The following is a 17125-nucleotide window of genomic DNA, read 5'->3' as shown; positions in this document are numbered from 1 at the left end:
AGTTCAGATTTGTAAGGATCGGAAGATGTGCCAGCGCGTGAACTACCGCCATGCAAAAAGTTTCATGACCTCTCAAGGCAACACTTCAAATATCTAATGCAGGTTGAATGGACGGGGAGCAGAATACCAATTAAAAACTACAGACTGGTTTCAGATTTTTTGGCACCAAAATATTCACTAGTGTATGAACTAGAGCACGTCAATCAGTCCTGCCAACTCCAGATCACTCTTCAAATCAAAATTAAGAATATCCCTGTACTTAGCGATTTACTGTATGGGGTATTCCGATTTAGCTACAATACCGGTAAGGTGGTCAATAATTGAACGAAAACAACTCGAGCCTGACACGTTTTTTGGATTGCCATGCAACCAAGGGCAAATACATGGTGAAATAGAATGCCCCACATTTAAAGATAAAACGAGCGTAATATATGATGGAATCAGCTAACTTCTAACCATGCAAGAAAACATAGCGTGTGTCCGCCTGGGCCCGTCCACAAACCGACGGTCGCCTGCGGGCGTCGGGTCCCTGCCGCCGCCTCAGCGGCCGACCCTTGACCTCCGGAGAATCGGGAGACCCGCTGTCACGTGACGCCCCCCGGCACCCAGTCAGATGTAGAGCTCGGAAGACAGCCAGGGCGAGGGCGCACACCCCGCACAATTGCCCCCACCAGCCAACTGCCCGCACCACGCAAACACTGCACGCCGGGCGAGCTCGGTCGGCGTTGGAGGCACATTACTGTCTCGACACCACCGCAGCTGATCCTCCCGAGCCTCGACTCGAAGGCCGAGCATTCGTGCTCCATCCGCGACGCGCTCCGGCGGCTTGCAGGCCAGCCCGTGCCTCGCAAAGAGCTCCACCATCTTGCCGGCACTGACCACGTCTTCGTCGGCGAGCAGGTCGTCTGCACAGGCGAGCTCTCCCCGGCAGATCTCCTCGTTCTCCCCGGCAGATCTCCTCGTTCTGCCCGGCAGATCTCTTCGTTCTCACGCAGCACCGCCTGAACAACGGCCTTCATAATCAACGGCGCCATATTGAGGCCGAATCCGAGCCACATGAGGCTGTAGGTGCGGCCCTTAATCTGCACCGTCTAATACGGCCACAGTCGGCGCTCCAGACGCAGCTGCGAGTACGCTTTTCGCAGGTCGACCATGGCCAACCGGGCACCATGCTGGCGCCAGCGGCGCAGCTGCTCGGCGCACACGTCGGCATACGTGGCGTGCGCGGTCACATGTCGGTTGAGTTCGCGGTCGTCCAATACCGGCCTGACCTTCCTCTTGTGCGGTTGTTGAGCTGCCATCAAGGAAATCAGGCCCCGAGCGGGCCCGTCCTCTTGCTCGTCATAGGGCCGGGGCCATCCGTTTGCCACCCATTCAGCTAACTCGCGCTCGTGGGCCTCTCGTGCTTCAGCCGGTAGAGCGCATTCACTCACGGTGTTCGCCAGACGTTCGGGACCACGTCCGTGCGCCCACTTCCACGCCACACTCCAGTGAGCGCTGTCGAACCGAGCTGTGATCTGAGACCACCAGCGCCGCGAGCATTACTCGCTTGCCTCTGTAGTCGAACGTCACTTGGGCGGTTCCCACGCGCCGCAGCACTCCATCGTTCACCGTTCGCATCTTGACCGCGCACGGGCGCCACGTGCGGCAGCAGCTCACGTGATCCAGGGTGTACGTACATTCCGTGTCGAGCAGGGCACGCTGGGGGCCCTGGTCCACCAGCAGTATCACGACTGGTAGAGCGCGCGCTACTGCTCGGGAGACTGCGCTGGCGCCAACGCAGCGCCTGGCCGTTTTGGGCATGCCGCTGCCAGGTGACCCGTCTGTTCACCGGTCCAGCACTTCCGGACGGGTCGCCTTGCCGGTCGCGCCTGTTGGGTTCCTCGTTCTTCGTGCGCTCTAGCCGCTGCCGCTGCCGCTGCCGCACGTTCGTCGCTCAGCACTGCGCGGGCTCGCACCAGGATGTCCGCCAGACTCAAAGCCTCCACCTGGGAGCCTGTGCGGACAGTCCTTCGCACCTCGTCGGGCAGGCCGGCGACAAAAGCGCACGTGAGCACGTTCTCCGGAACCCCACAGTGCAGAGCTGCGAGACGCTGTAGGTCCGCCAGGAACACGTCAGGCGACTCACCAGGCAGCAGCCGTCGGCTGGTATATGCGTCGTACTCGGCAAACCGAATCATCGCAAAGACGTCATAGAGAGCGTCACGCACGGCGTCACTCGATGCGCGCGCCTGCCCCGGCATCTACAGCCAGACGGCAAACGCGCCACCCGTGAGTCGCGCCGGCAGAATGCTGGGCAAGTCCGCTCCACGATGACGGCAGAGCACGGCCGCCCTTGTGAAGCACTCTACGACGTCGGCCGTGCCATCGCACTCGGGGATGACTCGCGCGTCGAATGGACCTCCACCAGTCACCGCGGCCCCTCTGTCCACTCCGGCCGTAGTAATCGACATCACTGGCGCTGGGACACTCGCAGCAGTCATTGTCACAGCGTGGCAACTGGCCGCGGCGATTTCGGGCATGATGGCCGAAATAGCTTGTAATAGAACGTAGCATGTATCCGCCTGGAGTTGTCAAAAAACCGACTGGCGCCTGCGAGCGTCGGGTTCCTGCCGCCGCCTCAGCGGCCGACCCTTGACCCCCGGCGAATCAGGAAATCCGCGGCTACGTGACGCCTCCTGGCACCCCGTCAGATGTAGAGCTCGGAAAACAGCGAGGGCGAGGGCGCACACCCTGCACAATCACATCACAAACCATTTGCATATTTTGAGTGGAAAAGACTGCTCTGCACAACACTTTTTCTCTGGCTAGCAAATGTGCTTCTCGACGCGTTATTATTTGATTACGGGACCGTGCCTTGCACAACATTGATTGGGAACCAATTGACGGCCGTTTTATCTGTAAACCACGCTCACGAACGCCGGATATGAGTGGCTCGACAATTTATTTTTTGGCCTGGATCGCATGGCCTAAGAAATGCCAGGGTCTAATGACGTTATAATGACGTCTTGGATGCCTAGGTTACCTTTAAATAGTCTCCCCGAAATAGTCTGCACATCTTAGTTCAGAAACTAGAGCGATTTAGGTCTTAAGAGGGGCAGGGCTGCGAACTGCACCGAATGATCTCCGTGATCACTATCCATTTCGAAGCCCCATACAAATGTCGAACACTCCCTTTAAATGTTACCCTTTAAAAGCTACAGGCTGATTTTGGATTTTGAAGCCCCAGAATGTCCACCAGCGCACGACCCAGCGTCCGTCAAAATGCACCACCCTTTTTAGGCTATCCTTCGATAAAGTTCAGGACCAAAGGTCGGGGAGCTCAAAATCAATCACTTCCTGGACAACCTCGGATTCGTAAACAGAACATTCCCTATCGTATGGCCTATTGTCCGTCAGGGTCCTGGCCTTCCAGCGTCACCATGCGAGGTTGACTTCCGGCAAGACAAGGACGGGAAGCTCCACTGCGCATGCAGTTCCACGTACGTCAACCGAGCCGTAATTTGACCTTGAAGGATGACTGCGAGGTCAGGGCTTCTTTACAGACGCACCTATACGCGCGGAAGACGATCTGATGCTAAGGATGAAAATCTACTGGTAACTTTGGAGTGATAAGAAGTTCACGTCCTTTGCGTGATATGCAGTTTTTGGTCCATTTGAGTCATTTAAGCCCGAATCTGACCTTAATGTGATCTTGAGAGGCCAGGAATAGAACTTGTTGACGGACCCCAGTTCATGCGCTGGTGAATATTCCGATGCACAGCCCGTCTTCCCAAAAATAATCTTCCTAGTCCTCGCTTGCCACATATATTGCTGTTCATGCGCACACTGACAGCGGCAACTGTACTTCCATCCCCAAGTGAAGGCCGCACTCCATTCATATACGAGACAACTAGCAGAGGTGCAATGCGACGTCAGTAAGTGAAAGGGCACCCCAACAGGAAAGATGGCCCTCCCGGCAGTGTTTCGGCGAAAGAGCCACCGTCGTTCTACAGATTTATTACCGAACACGGCGGGAGCTCCATGTCGACTGTAATGCACGAGCAAGTCCGTGGCAGCCAGGACACACACACACACACACGAGGCAATAACAACATGCGTATGGATTAGTCGACCCCGCACTAGCCGATCGGCAGCTGGCACCAATCCTTATTCGAGGCTTGCCGAGCAGTTCGGGCGCAGATACTGCCGCAGCCCCACTGCCGTCGCCCTGCCCAGCGGCAAATCGATGCAGAATGCCAATGAGCGATTACAACGAGCACAGGTTGTCTCTCACAGAGGAACACCACATAACATACGTCAGCTGACAACACTGTCGGCAAGTCGACACTGTGTGATCTATGTCGCGGTCGACCGAGAACGCGTAAAACGCAGACGAGACACAGTTCGTGGGAGCACCACACGACGGGGCGCTCGCCGTGCCGTGCGCTGCGCACAGCGCCGCGAGGGCGCCAGGCCCCTGGCGCGTCACTACGACTTGGGCTGCAAGTACTGTGTCGTGTAGCCCAGCCCGAAGCCCTTCTGCGTGTGCGTGGTGACGCGCGCCTGCTCGTATTGCTGCTCCATGTCCTGGAACATCTTCTTCTGTTTCTCCACCACCTCGGACGCCTCTGTGTTCTGGGAGGCCACCTCTGTCCGGGAGAGAGAGAGGCCGTCAGCACGGTGCCCAGGCAGCACCACTGTCCAGTGACGTCATAGCGCCCGGAGGCAGCGCCACTGTCCAGTGACGTCATAACGCCCACAGGCAGCGCCACTGTCCAGTGACGCCACGGCGCCCACAAACAGCGCCGCCATCCAGTGATTTCACAGCGCCTATAGCCAGCGCCCACAGGCAGCGCCACTGTCCAGTGACGCCACGGCGCCCACAAACAGCGCCGCCATCCAGTGATTTCACAGCGCCTATAGCCAGCGCCCACAGGCAGCGCCACTGTCCTGTGACGTCACGGCGCCCAGAAAACGGCGCCGCAATCCAATGACGTCACAGCGCCCACAGGCAGCGCCGCCAGCCAGTGACGTCACGGCACACACTGTCCTCAACTCTGAAGAACTCAGGATTTTCCCCATGATTTTGTCACTGTGCAAAGCAGGGATAAATAAAGACCCAAATGTGGCCACCTGATGGCCGTTCGGTAGCCTTGCCGCCGTTGGCCTCTCACCGAGCTCCGCGCAGACTGATCGGAGCGAGACAGCCATGATGCGCAGCTTGTCCCTGTCGTCCGTGATTCATACGTTCTTTACACCATTAATATGACGCGGCTCCGTGACAATTTGATGAAGTCGGGAAGAAAAGTCAGTGAGCTCATGTTGCAACCCACTGTCCGCTATTGACTGCCGCTATAACGGATCAGTGACCTATGTGCTTGGTGTAAAGTGTGTTGCCCTTAAGCTCACGTCAGGCGGCGAAATGCTCAACGGAAGGCGGATATGAACGGTTCAAAGTCCTAAAACACTGAACACGACAGTGTGTATAGGGTTATGACTATTTTGATTGGGTCGCGATGTCAGACATATTATTTTTTACAGAAAAGGGAACATAGCCTGACATACGCGCCAAGCTAGTTGCGAGTGTTTTTAACTGCTAAGTTAATACCAGTCACACATGCAAGATGGATCTTTTGAACATGTGACTGGAACATCGAAATCAGGACCTCCACCTTGCCCTCGGGCGCCAACAGGCGACACGTACCCTCGGCGTTCTTTACACCCATCAGCCGGAGGAACTTGGTGGCCACCTTGCCGTCCTTGTCCTGCTCGAACGCGGCCGTTTTCCACACGCCGGCCGCGCAGGCGCCGGGAGCGACCTCCGCCGCCGTAGCTGCCTGCTGCTGGTCCAGCTCCGCCTTCTGCCGAGGCGCCAATGCCCGAGGGCAGGTCAGCCGCGAGAACGGCTGAAGCTCGACCGCACTGACTGGATGACAAATAGCATGTGTCTGCTAGAATCCAGGGCAGTGGGCGTGGCCAAATGAGGAGCACGTCATGTTCGCGACGGTGGTCAGACAGACAGCATGCAACCAGAGTTCCGAAAAATAAAAGCTGAATGCAAACACAAAATTTCACACACAAATATATCACATATATATATATATATATATATATATATATATATATATATATATATATATATACACATCTATTCATATGAACTACACATCTACAGCCAACAAACGCCTCCGTTTTCACAGGGTGTTTTGTATTCGTTGCGCATTCAGTGCACTCCGGGCACATCCCACGCGGTGGCGGCGACCCCGCGCCTCACCTTGTTTCCCCAGAGCAGCTTCTTCTTGCGCTCCTGGTCGGCGAACTTGGCGGCGTTGAGCGCCGTCTGATTGTAGTAACGCGGCAGCATGGAGCCGACCGGCGGCTGCGCTATCCCGCTCATGATCTGCTGGTACGTCTGCAGGCCTCCTGCCAGCGCCCGGCGCCAGCCAGTGTCAGGCACGAACCAGAGGCGGACACGGACTCGAGCAGGCCACGAACCAGAGTCGGACACGGACCCCAGTAGGCCACGAACCCGAGTCGGACAAGGATCAGAGCAGGACAAGGACCAGAGTAGGGCACGGGCTGCGGGCGAACACGAACCGGCGCCGGACACGGGCCAGATTCGGACACGGGCCAGCGTCAGACACCGACCAGAGTCGGACACGGACCACGAGCGGACAAGGGCCAGAGTAGTCACACACAGGGGGCGGACACAGACCGGAGACGGACACGGACCGAGGGCGGACAAGGAGCAGAATCGGACACGGACCGGGGGCGGGCAAAGACCAGACTCAGACATGGACCAGGGTTGGAACGGACCAAGGGCGGACACGGACCAGGTGGATACGGACCGGCACTGGGCATGGACAGAGTCGGACACAAGGCAAGGTGGGACTCGAAACAGCGCCAAAAGAACGGAGGGAGGAGCCATAGACATGTTAACACAAGACAGCGCTAGAACCGAGGGGATGGACCATAGACATGATGCTGACACAAGACAGCGCCGGAAGAAAAGGGGGGGGGGGGATGGGCCATAGACAGGATGACAAGACGGCACCTGGCATTAACTCGTCGAAATAAAAAAAAAACAATGCGTGGCGAAAAGAACACGCGCCACATATTTGCACAGCAATGGAAGCTAGCAAAGGAATCTGACCAGAAAACGTCACCGCGATGCTCGAAACGGAATTGTCGCAAACTTATCTTGCACAATGGACCGCTGCCCGGTTCACCTAAACTGGTGATGATAGTGATTTGGGCTTTGGGCACGCCGACTACCACGGTCATATGGCGCCCATGCACTCGAACCAGTAATGCGTGACTATTGCACACGCCGCGAACATACCTTGCTTCCGCAGCTTCTCCAGCCTTTCTCTGACTTTGTCTTTGTCTGGTCCGGGACTTTTCTTTTTATAAGGGAAGGGGTTTAGCATGGAGGGTGCCGGCAAGGCCGGCCCCGGCGCCACCGGAAGGGGCCGCTTTCTGTCTCCACCCTCCTCGGAGCTGAAACACGTCCAGCACACAAACATCATACCTTACACATGGATGACGTGTCATTCTGAAGTGATTCTGACGTTCTGATGTACCATTCCAACACAACCCAAAAGCATCCATATTAGTGCAGGCACATATCGTGTCTGAAAAGGCAAGCACGGCAGTACACCACTCCAATCGCAGATTGATGAAATGTTGAACCGACACCACAGAACGAATCACGGGTGCGTGCCCAAACTGCGGTCGCCACACACCTGGCGTGCCGTTTGCGGTCGGGGCTGCGCGAGCTCTTCTTATCGGAGCGTCGGTCCCGGCTGCGCCGGTCCCGGTCCCGGTCCCGGTCCCGGCTGGAGTGTCGGTCCCGGTCTCGCCGGTCATCATCCCGGCTGCCGCGCCGGTCATGCACGCTCTTCTTGTCCCGATCCCGCCTGTCCCGCCGGTCCTTGTCGCTGTCCCGCTTGTCCCGCCGGTCCCGGTCCCCGTCCCGCTTATCTCGGTCGCCGTCCCGACGGTCGGTCTTGCCGCGATCAGACTCGCGCTTGCTGTCCCCCTTGTGGCGGTCGCTGTCGCCTTTGTGACGATCGCTGTCTTTCCTGTGACGGTCGCCGTCCTTCTTGTGGTGATCACTGTCGCGCTTATCACGATCGCTGTCCCGCCTGCCACGCTCGCTATCCTTAACACGATCAGAATCCCTGCCACGCTCTTTGTCTCGACTGTTGCCATGCCTGCTCTTCTCCTCTTCCCGTTTCTCCCGCGTGCTCTCCCGCTTGTCCTTTCCACTATCCCGTCTATCTTTTTCACCGTCACGCTTGTCCTTCTCAGCGTCCCGTTTGGGCCTTTCACCGTCCCGTTTGTCCCTATCACTGTCCCGTTTGTCGCGTTGCTCGCGGCGGGCGCCGTCTCTGTCGTGACTAGCGCCGGGGCCGGCCGCCGCGCCCGGAACCGGCTCCCTCCGGCTGGAGTCCGCCGGGGCCGTGGTGGTCGTGGTAGGCAGCGGTGGCGCGGTGGTGGTGGCAGTGATGGTGGAAGCGGCTGCGTCAGGTGCCATCCCACTGCCAGTGCCGGATCCACAGACCCTGAAAACAGCACAGGCTACCGTAACGGGAGCCGTGTCAGTGGGTGGTCCGGACGGGGCACACGACACGTCCATAGTCCGGACGGGGCACACGACACGTCTATGGTCCGGACGGGGCACACAACACATCCATAGTCCGGACGGGGCACACGACACATCCATAGTCCGGACGGAGCACACGACACATCCATAGTCCGGACGGGGCACACAACACATCCATAGTCCGGACGGGGCACACAACACATCCATAGTCCGGACGGGGCACACAACACATCCATAGTCCGGACGGGGCACACAACACATCCATAGTCCGGACGGAGCACACAACACATCCATAGTCCGGACGGGGCACACAACACATCCACAGCCCGGACGGGGCACACGACACATCCATAGCCCGGACGGGGCACACGACACATCCATAGTCCGGACGGGGCACACAACACATCCACAGCCCGGACGGAGCACACAACACATCCATAGTCCGGACGGGGCACACAACACATCCATAGTCCGGACGGGGCACACAACACATCCATAGTCCGGACGGGGCACACAACACATCCATAGTCCGGACGGGGCACACGACACGCCCATAGTCCGGACGGGGCACACAACACATCCATAGTCCGGACGGGGCACACAACACATCCATAGTCCGGACGGGGCACACGACACGTCTATGGTCCGGACGGAGTACACGACACATCCATGGTCCGGACGGGGCACACGCCACGTCTATGGTCCGGACGGAGTACACGACACATCCATGGTCCGGACGGGGCACACGCCACGTCCGCGCGTGGTCCCGACGGAGCACACGACACATTCTTTCTGCGATATCACGGCGCGAGATACGACGGCGTGAGACGCACTCAAGCTCAAGACGTAACACCTCTCAAGCTAAAGCTCGCCCATAAATCACGACACAACAGATGGACACTCGGCTGTATGAGGTCTAAGACGGAACACGGAAGTTCAACACAGCCTTTATTGTGACCATTGTACAGAAAACGGAAGAATGCAATACAACTGCGTGCCGTTCTGGGGCCAGCGGCCTAGCGCGTGGCGACGCTCACCTGGGCTCACGGCGGACGGCAGCGGCGGCGGCGGAGGCAGCGGCGGTCGCGGGGGCGGGGGCGGTGCCGCGTGCGTCCCGGGGCGCCGGCCGTGGCGGCTCGGCGTCGTTCGAGTCCTGCCGACAGAGCGAACGCCGTCTCCAACAGAGTCCAGGGCGGGGCCGACCAGCGCTCAGCGACGGCCCGACACCACCGACACGGCGAACAAACACAGCCAGACATGCATGTCGGCACGCTCGCTGCTGACTGTGGCCCTGCCCCTGACTGTGGCGCGGGCGGCGGGGGCCGACACGCCGACCACCCGCCCCATCAGTCGGCTGGCTAATCCTGACCGCGGCGCCCGGGAGCCATCAAACACCGGCCCTGACAAACGGCGGCACGGGTCCCCGCCAGGGGGCCAGCCCGCTGTCTCGCGCCACAACAGCACGGAAATGGTCATGACCGAGAACCAACACGAAATTACGAGAACCTTCAGACACAGTGTTAAGTCATTACGCATCCGGAAGAATTGATACCATGAACTGTAGAGGTGCGGAGTATAGATGCAATAGTCTGCCACTTAAGCTGCGCTCTTGTCACCAGACTTAAGAATGGTAACCAAGCTGCTTTTGTGACCACTTCGCCGATTCTTTTAAGTTAGACTTCCAATGCGAGAAACAGTAGCTACTTCAGGTGCCACATGGTAAAAAGCGTCAAACCTGAGCTGGTGCCAGTGTACCGCGGGTCACTGGTAACTGCCCTTCAAAGTGCTACAAATAAACCCTGTGCTCAAATTTCTATCATGGCGGCTAAATCTGTCCGAAATATATATGCCGGCTTAGTATGTATCACTTACATCTGGATTACGAACATCATTATTTACGCCAACCCAGGACTGGGAAAATGTCACCATGTCTCACCCAGCGAAATGCCCTCAAATATTTATAAAATAAATGCAAATGAACCGAAAGCCGAGGCTGAAGTTTATGCCTATGCGATACAAAACACGAGCCAACGGCATCCAAGTACATGATCAAAGGGCCCGAAGCAGATATTTATTAATTCCATCACATCCCCGGCGCGGCTCACTGTCTGTCGCTCCACCTCTCACTGGGATCGTCCCTCAGGATCGAGCCGGACGGCCGAAAACCCGGCATCTGGGCACCTCGGGATTGGCAATTCAGGCGGGCAACGCCAGGACGTCAGGATTCGGGGTCAAAATGCAACAAATTGACAGCTCACAAAATGTTACGGGCGCGGACGCCGCCGGGGGCAATAAGTCTGGTAACATGAAGTTATATTTAAATCCTTGGCATCTAACTGGATTAACTTTGAAACTACACTGCAAAGCCGCACGCGACGACCGCACCAAGACGCTGCCGAGCACGGAGAAATACTTCCCCAATGTATAGCAACAGACCAAGGTCAACAACCTTTCACTGGAGTGGAACTGTTGTGGTGGGTTAGTGGGATCAGGCTCAGGTCAGGGTCTTCCCACTACGCAATCCTCAGCCGCAGCTGATCCCAGCACCACCCCTTCAAGTATTTAAACCACCGAAATACTGTTGCAAAAGGTTTTCAATCGCAAAACGATGCCAACGAAAACCACACCGTTAGTTCCCACAACTTTACATTCTAAATAACTTTGAGACAACACACATTAACTGTAAACATATCACTCGTGTAGCACCATTCGCCAATACTCCGGTCTTTAAGCACTCTCAGACAATGATCTCACATCAAACACACATACTTTATTGTTTAACACACGGGAGTACCGAGATCAGATAACTAAGAACCAAGTGCCACAATCTCATATTACATGTGTGCTTATTACAAAGGCCATTACAACAAAGCATATGGGCTGACTTAAAAGGTACTGATACAACTAACAGCGACTTCAAGGACAATGCGCGCGGCAATACGAGAACAGAGGAACCATTTGTGGCTGAGTTATACGTCACCGTGTTGGTACTTACGTGTCCGCAGTCTTGAACCCACCGGACGACTATGCGGCCCTTGGCCCGAGGGTTCCACAGTTGACTTTACATATAGTAATTTAACAGAATATGTTAATATCACGAACGCGATCCCGCAAACGCATACACTGATCTGCATCCCCCAAAAACAACTCTCGACACTGGCAATGCTCGGTTTCTCAAACATGAAGCTGATAATGCCACCGGTACACTGCAAGAATGTGCTCCCAACTGAACTGACTTGCCAAAACACATAAAATATTGCACAGCCATTACCTGGAGAATCCGACCAAATATTGCCTTCCCAGTAACACGTACCTGGTGTGGACACATAAATAATGATAAATGTAAAACAAAAAAACGAGTTTTACGATACATAAGGGGAAAAAGTGTGCGCATGATCTCACCTCACTTATGTCCATCTCAACATTCTCGTAGTTTGCCAACTTGTCGGTGGACATCTGCAAAAATAATGGGATTTAAATACAACTGCCCAAATCATGTTCCACAAGCAAATGCCGAGCTGAGTCCGCACATAACTACATCATTTTTACACCTCTGCAGTTTCAGAACCTGTAGACAGCAACTCCGATTTACTTTCACTTACCATTTTAAAGATATGGCAGAAATCTGACAAAGCGGGGAGTGGCAAGTCCGATTCCGTATTTCGCAAAAACGAGCCCGTGGTGAGGAAAAAAGATGGCCAAATCCCCATCGGCTTTACACGGCCGAAGCAACTTTCGCGACCACCGGACGACGGCACGACCCGCGTCCACTCCCGGAGCCATGTCTCGATAACCAAGGATCGCAGCGACATGAAACTTCCACGTTCAGATAGACAATCAAAAGTGCCATTGGATGACATCGCATTGGTGCTGCCACGCTGTACGTGGCACGTATAAATGTGGTGAAAAGATAAATTTTCCCGGTTTTGACAGATTTTTACGTTTTGGGGTATTTGTCGGCACACAGTGCAGGTAGAGGCATGTATTTTCTTCCCAGCATTTATAATTTAAGCAGCTACACTTTCAGTGCACATCCCGAGTTTGTGCAACTCGCCGCTGCGGTGTTAATTGCAATGCAATTGGCAAGCGGCCAAATTCTAAAAGTCGGCGCCGAATGCAAGCCGTTACCGTCAAAATGTTTCGTAATCTAGCGTTGAAAAATACATCGGCGTGTTGGCCGATTCATTCCCTCTCTTAGCCACCCTTTTTTGTTAATCACATTTTAAATGATTCGCTCCCAAATGAGCCTAGCCTACTGGGTTGCGTGGCGGCATTTTGCACCGCGACGAACGGCGCTGTCCACTGTCTCAGCCGACACCAGCGGTGATTCGATGTTCAACGGCCGTATGATCCCATGGCTGACCGCCGTAGTTACCTGCCTACCACCGATTATGCCTTCCCGCGCCAATATCTCGATAACGGCAGGTCGGGGCGACCTGGACGTGACACGAAAAGATGTGGCGTGTAAAATGCTGCGGTCGCACGTATTACGGAGCATACGTTTGAATTGTCATGTTGCACGGGCTGCATGTCACACACACACACACACGCACGCACGCACACACGCACGCACGCACGCACGCACGCACGCACGCACGCACGCACGCACGCACGCACGCACGCACGCACGCACGCACGCACGCACGCACGCACGCACACACACACACACACACACACACACATGAATTCGAACGCTTCCGACCGTTTTTACGTTTTGCACCTGTTTCATTTGTTTTGTACCACAATATCCAGAGCATCTAGAACCATCAATCAAACTGAAAAAGATAGGTAACTCAAAATTCTACATTTTCTCACTGAGCACAGGAAAGCAAGTGTGCAAATGCTTGTTTACACATGTTGCAAGTGAACTACTTACAGTAAAGCTGGCAATAAGCCTTGAGTCGCACATATTAAAACAACAAGTCAGGAGTACATAAACAAAAACATCATCCACAGTGACATCAGCAATGCAAATTCACATGGTCAATTTCTAGCCGACTACTTAAGAGAAATATTGCATTTCACTTCAACCATGCCTACCACAAACAGATGACCCAGGATGCTTAAAAGGTAATGATGCTGCATTCAAACCTGAACCTACTCACCCAGGAACTAACCATGACCACCCTCTTATCACACTAACTCATGGTGCACTTCCAGTGACTACCAGCACAACAGTCAAAACAGGCATCCTCATGTGCAGATGCCATCAACCCACCTTTGAATCTCCATCACTCTCATATCCAGCCAAGGCGTCCATCAACACACCAGATAGAATCCTGACCTGTAAATGCCATACAAAATACATGATAATAACCTACCGTGCGGCCAGATGCTGCAATAATCCTATGTGTAGAACTAACTGCCACCTTCAAAAGGATGTTTCAGATTTGATTAAAACTTACTCCCACAAAATAATTGCACCAATGAGGTAAATAATCAGAGCAATGGCCACGAAATGAGTCACTGGGAACATCAATGAGGTAGTTTTCAACGGCCTTTACAGCCAAATGTACCTAAACGTCACAATGGCAGTTATCAGTATCATAATGCATGATAACTATCATCTACATGATGAGATGATTGATAGGAAGGGAAGAGAATGGTAAGGCAGGATAAAGATTAGTAGGATGTAAGGATTAAAGGCTCAATATGGCAAAATAGAGAGGTGTAAGCAAAAATCCTGCTAACCAAGGCATGTCAGCCACACAATGTGTCAAGTTCAACATACTGCAAGACAACAATATGTCTCAGGGGGTATAAACAAATCAAGCATGAATACCACCTAATGGCAGCAAGTTCATTGCCATTTATAAATCTATCTCTCAAATTTTCATAGCATCTCCCACTAACTTTAAAAAGAGCAATGTTTGGTGCTCAGTAATATTAACATACCTTAGTACAGACTCACTCCTTTTCATTCCATGTTTAGATCACTAATCATCAGATTCACACCTCAGTCTTTTAGCAAAGGACACTTCCAACAAAGCACCCACTTAACTGTGGTCCAAACAATAGGACTGCCATTATGAGAATTGCATGTATTGCCTAGTCATCCTGCTGGTTGTCCTTAGTCAAAAATGTGTACTATCTGAGTCACATTTAAAAACTAAAACAATAAGATTCAACTCATTCAACACTTTTGACATCTCACCATAAGAGCAATGTTTCCTTGAACAATTTTTGAGCCTTAATTACCAAAATAAACATAATAATTATGCTGCCTCCCAACCAAACATAATTTCAACTCCACTGATTTTACACTCAAAATGTATCTAATTAATAAAACCTTCTCCCAGAAGATTTACTGTTTGCCTCTTATTTTCTTTTTGCTTGCATTTTGTCTCATTCTCTGCCTTTGCCAACCAAATTTAATTATAGACTACATCTAAACATATTGCAAAATGACCTCTCACAGATTAACATAAAAATTTCCTGATGGCAAGCTCAGGAAACTTTACATGTGTGCAAATCAGCAAGCATATGTAAATTCTGTGCAATTTCACTAGCCTCAGCCCTGTGCACTCAAGTGTGATATCTAGCACACTGGCATCACACATGCACCCGGCACAGCAGATGGAATTTTTGCAGACCGGGTTGGGGCCAGGCCAAGGCTCTCTAACGAGGTAGAACTGTCCGGTCCAAAAAAGTGGCAACATCGAGCTTGCGTGAGAATGGAGGTAGTTTGGAACCAAGGCCTGCATGACGTCAAGTATGCCGTATTTGATGACGTCAGTGGCACGGAGGCCTGTCAGCTAGCCAGCTGACTGCTACACAACCCATTGGTTTGAATAGTGAGTATGTTTTGGGGGCATGCGGCTGGCGGTTCCCCGTTGGACTGAGAAGAGGTTATCCGTCATTTTGCTATAATGCTATTCGCACACATTTCTGGAATGAACAGGGGGTCCTGGAACAGTTAAGCCTAATCAGAATGTACGATTTTTGCATGTATGATATAACTTGGGGTTGTATGTCATGCGGTGTTTGTGGTGTATTGCATTCCATGACAAGGCTTGTCCAAGGCTGGCTTGTCGTTAGATAGCCTTAGGCTTGTCTGTGCCTTTTGTGCCTGGTGGCAGATTTGAACAGCTCAACTTGCATAATTTGCTCTGTCTATAGGTATGATTATATGACCATTTGCATTACTGATTTGTAATAGCTCCCACTCCTCATATCACAGTGATGTGAGTAAAGTAAGGTAAGCACAGTAGAACCCTATGATATTGGCCTTATGATGTTACAGTCAAGTGTTTTCTACTTAAGGGTTGTACGCATATGCATAATTAAATATTCACAGACCGAGCATTTTCAATGCTACCAATCGTTCAAGACAAACTGCACAGGAGATCTCTTGTACAAGGCGTAGTCAAGGCAACTGGTTGCAACCCTCTGAAATAAAGCTCCAAACGACTGCGATATGCGATGCGCTACAAACGCCATGCGCTACAAATGCTGCATGACATTTAACCCCTAGTTATGTACACCCCATGGAAGAATACAAAATTCTGATGAGGTTTAACTATTCTGAGATTCAACCTCCCCTCCAGAATTGTGTTTGCATGACAAAACCATGGACCATTCATTCAGAGTCCAACCGGGAAGCGCCAGCCGCACGCCCCCAAAACATACTCACCATTCAAACCAATGGGTTGTGTAGCAGTCAGCTGGCTAACTGAGAGGCTTCCGTGCCACTGACGTCATCAAATATGGTATACATGACGTCATGTAGGCTTTGCCTCCAAACTACCTCTATTCTCACGCAACCTTGATGTTGCCACTTTTTGATAATGCTAAACGATACGGATGACACCCCCCTGGGCCAGGCCGCAAGTCTTCATGCTAAGCTGGACGTGTCAGGTAGAGCAAAAACACCACAGTATAACTATAAGGGCATACACACAGAAAACCTGAGCATCCAGAGCTTAGCACATAATTATCACAAATCTCAGAACAGAGAGGAAATGCTACTGGGAATAATGATGTTAGGGCAGACAGGTTGTCAGATAGACTATACCAAAGCCTTTTTCCACAAAACAAAATATTTGAAAATCCAGCACAGTTTAGGCTAGCCTGAGTCCTATGCACACACGAGCAAGGACACAAATGCCACCTCGCAATTGCCTCACAATCACGGTTCTTCCGCACGACCTCCATGTGATCATGAGGTTACATTCGTACCTTTCACAGGATATCAATGTCTTGAACGATACTCAGTTACGGATATGCAACAACAGACAAACTGCCGGATTTAAAAATCCCACTTCGACACCTGTTAATACACTACTGGCTATACTCATTCAGCGTCCCCCTCATTATACAACGCTGATCCAGAACCCCACTGGCGATTCCACTCCCGAAATCCAATATGGCGACAAAAGCGATTGCGAGTCGCTTGCAGTCAAGGTTACGGCAATCAGCTTCCAGTCACCACCAGCGCCACGCGAGAGCACCTACTGAATTATGTTGTTTAAAGACAAAATCTGGCCGAATTGATCAGTAAAAGTTGTTTCATTTCTTATGCAAAGTTTTTTTTGG

The 17125-nt window shown here is 52.8% G+C and overlaps 1 protein-coding gene across 5 annotated transcripts; it reads right to left on the bottom strand.

Annotated features, from left to right (window-relative positions):
• Nucleotides 1-3982: 3982 nt before the first annotated feature.
• On the bottom strand, nt 3983-16954 carry LOC119109500 (arginine/serine-rich coiled-coil protein 2). Of its 5 annotated transcripts, XM_037233131.1 has the most exons (9): nt 16769-16954; nt 13809-13874; nt 11993-12046; nt 9628-11649; nt 7728-8549; nt 7325-7482; nt 6257-6405; nt 5687-5843; nt 3983-4631 (listed from the first exon to the last, which is right to left on the bottom strand). In XM_037233131.1, exons 5-9 carry the CDS (start codon nt 8519-8521, stop codon nt 4471-4473), a joined length of 1419 nt encoding a protein of 472 aa, XP_037089026.1. In that variant the 5' UTR covers nt 8522-8549; nt 9628-11649; nt 11993-12046; nt 13809-13874; nt 16769-16954; the 3' UTR covers nt 3983-4470. The 5 variants fall into 5 exon arrangements, 4 of the variants coding, with proteins under 4 accessions (XP_037089026.1, XP_037089027.1, XP_037089024.1 ...); XM_037233132.1 differs by lacking the exons at nt 11993-12046; nt 13809-13874; nt 16769-16954 and having other exon boundaries at nt 9628-11978; XM_037233129.1 differs by lacking the exons at nt 9628-11649; nt 11993-12046; nt 13809-13874; nt 16769-16954 and having other exon boundaries at nt 7728-8854.
• Between the last annotated feature and the right edge of the window lie 171 nt (nt 16955-17125).

This window comes from Pollicipes pollicipes, unplaced genomic scaffold (genome assembly GCF_011947565.3).
Source record: "Pollicipes pollicipes isolate AB1234 unplaced genomic scaffold, Ppol_2.1 Scaffold_7231;HRSCAF=8579_pilon_pilon_pilon, whole genome shotgun sequence".
NCBI classification, from domain to species: Eukaryota; Metazoa; Arthropoda; class Thecostraca; order Pollicipedomorpha; family Pollicipedidae; genus Pollicipes; species Pollicipes pollicipes.
This window is presented reverse-complemented; position numbering and strand designations above follow the sequence as displayed.

Excerpts from the sequence above, each read along its gene's own strand:
- LOC119109500 (XM_037233129.1), bottom strand. The coding sequence starts at position 8,851 with ATGTGTTGTGTGCCCCGTCCGGACTATGGATGTGTTGTGTGCCCCGTC. Across the intron at positions 6,406-7,324 it reads GGAGAAGCTGCGGAAGCAAG|GAGGCCTGCAGACGTACCAG; the intron begins GTATGTTCGCGG and ends GGGCGCTGGCAG. Across the intron at positions 5,844-6,256 it reads AGCTGCTCTGGGGAAACAAG|AAGGCGGAGCTGGACCAGCA; the intron begins GTGAGGCGCGGG and ends GCGCCTCGGCAG.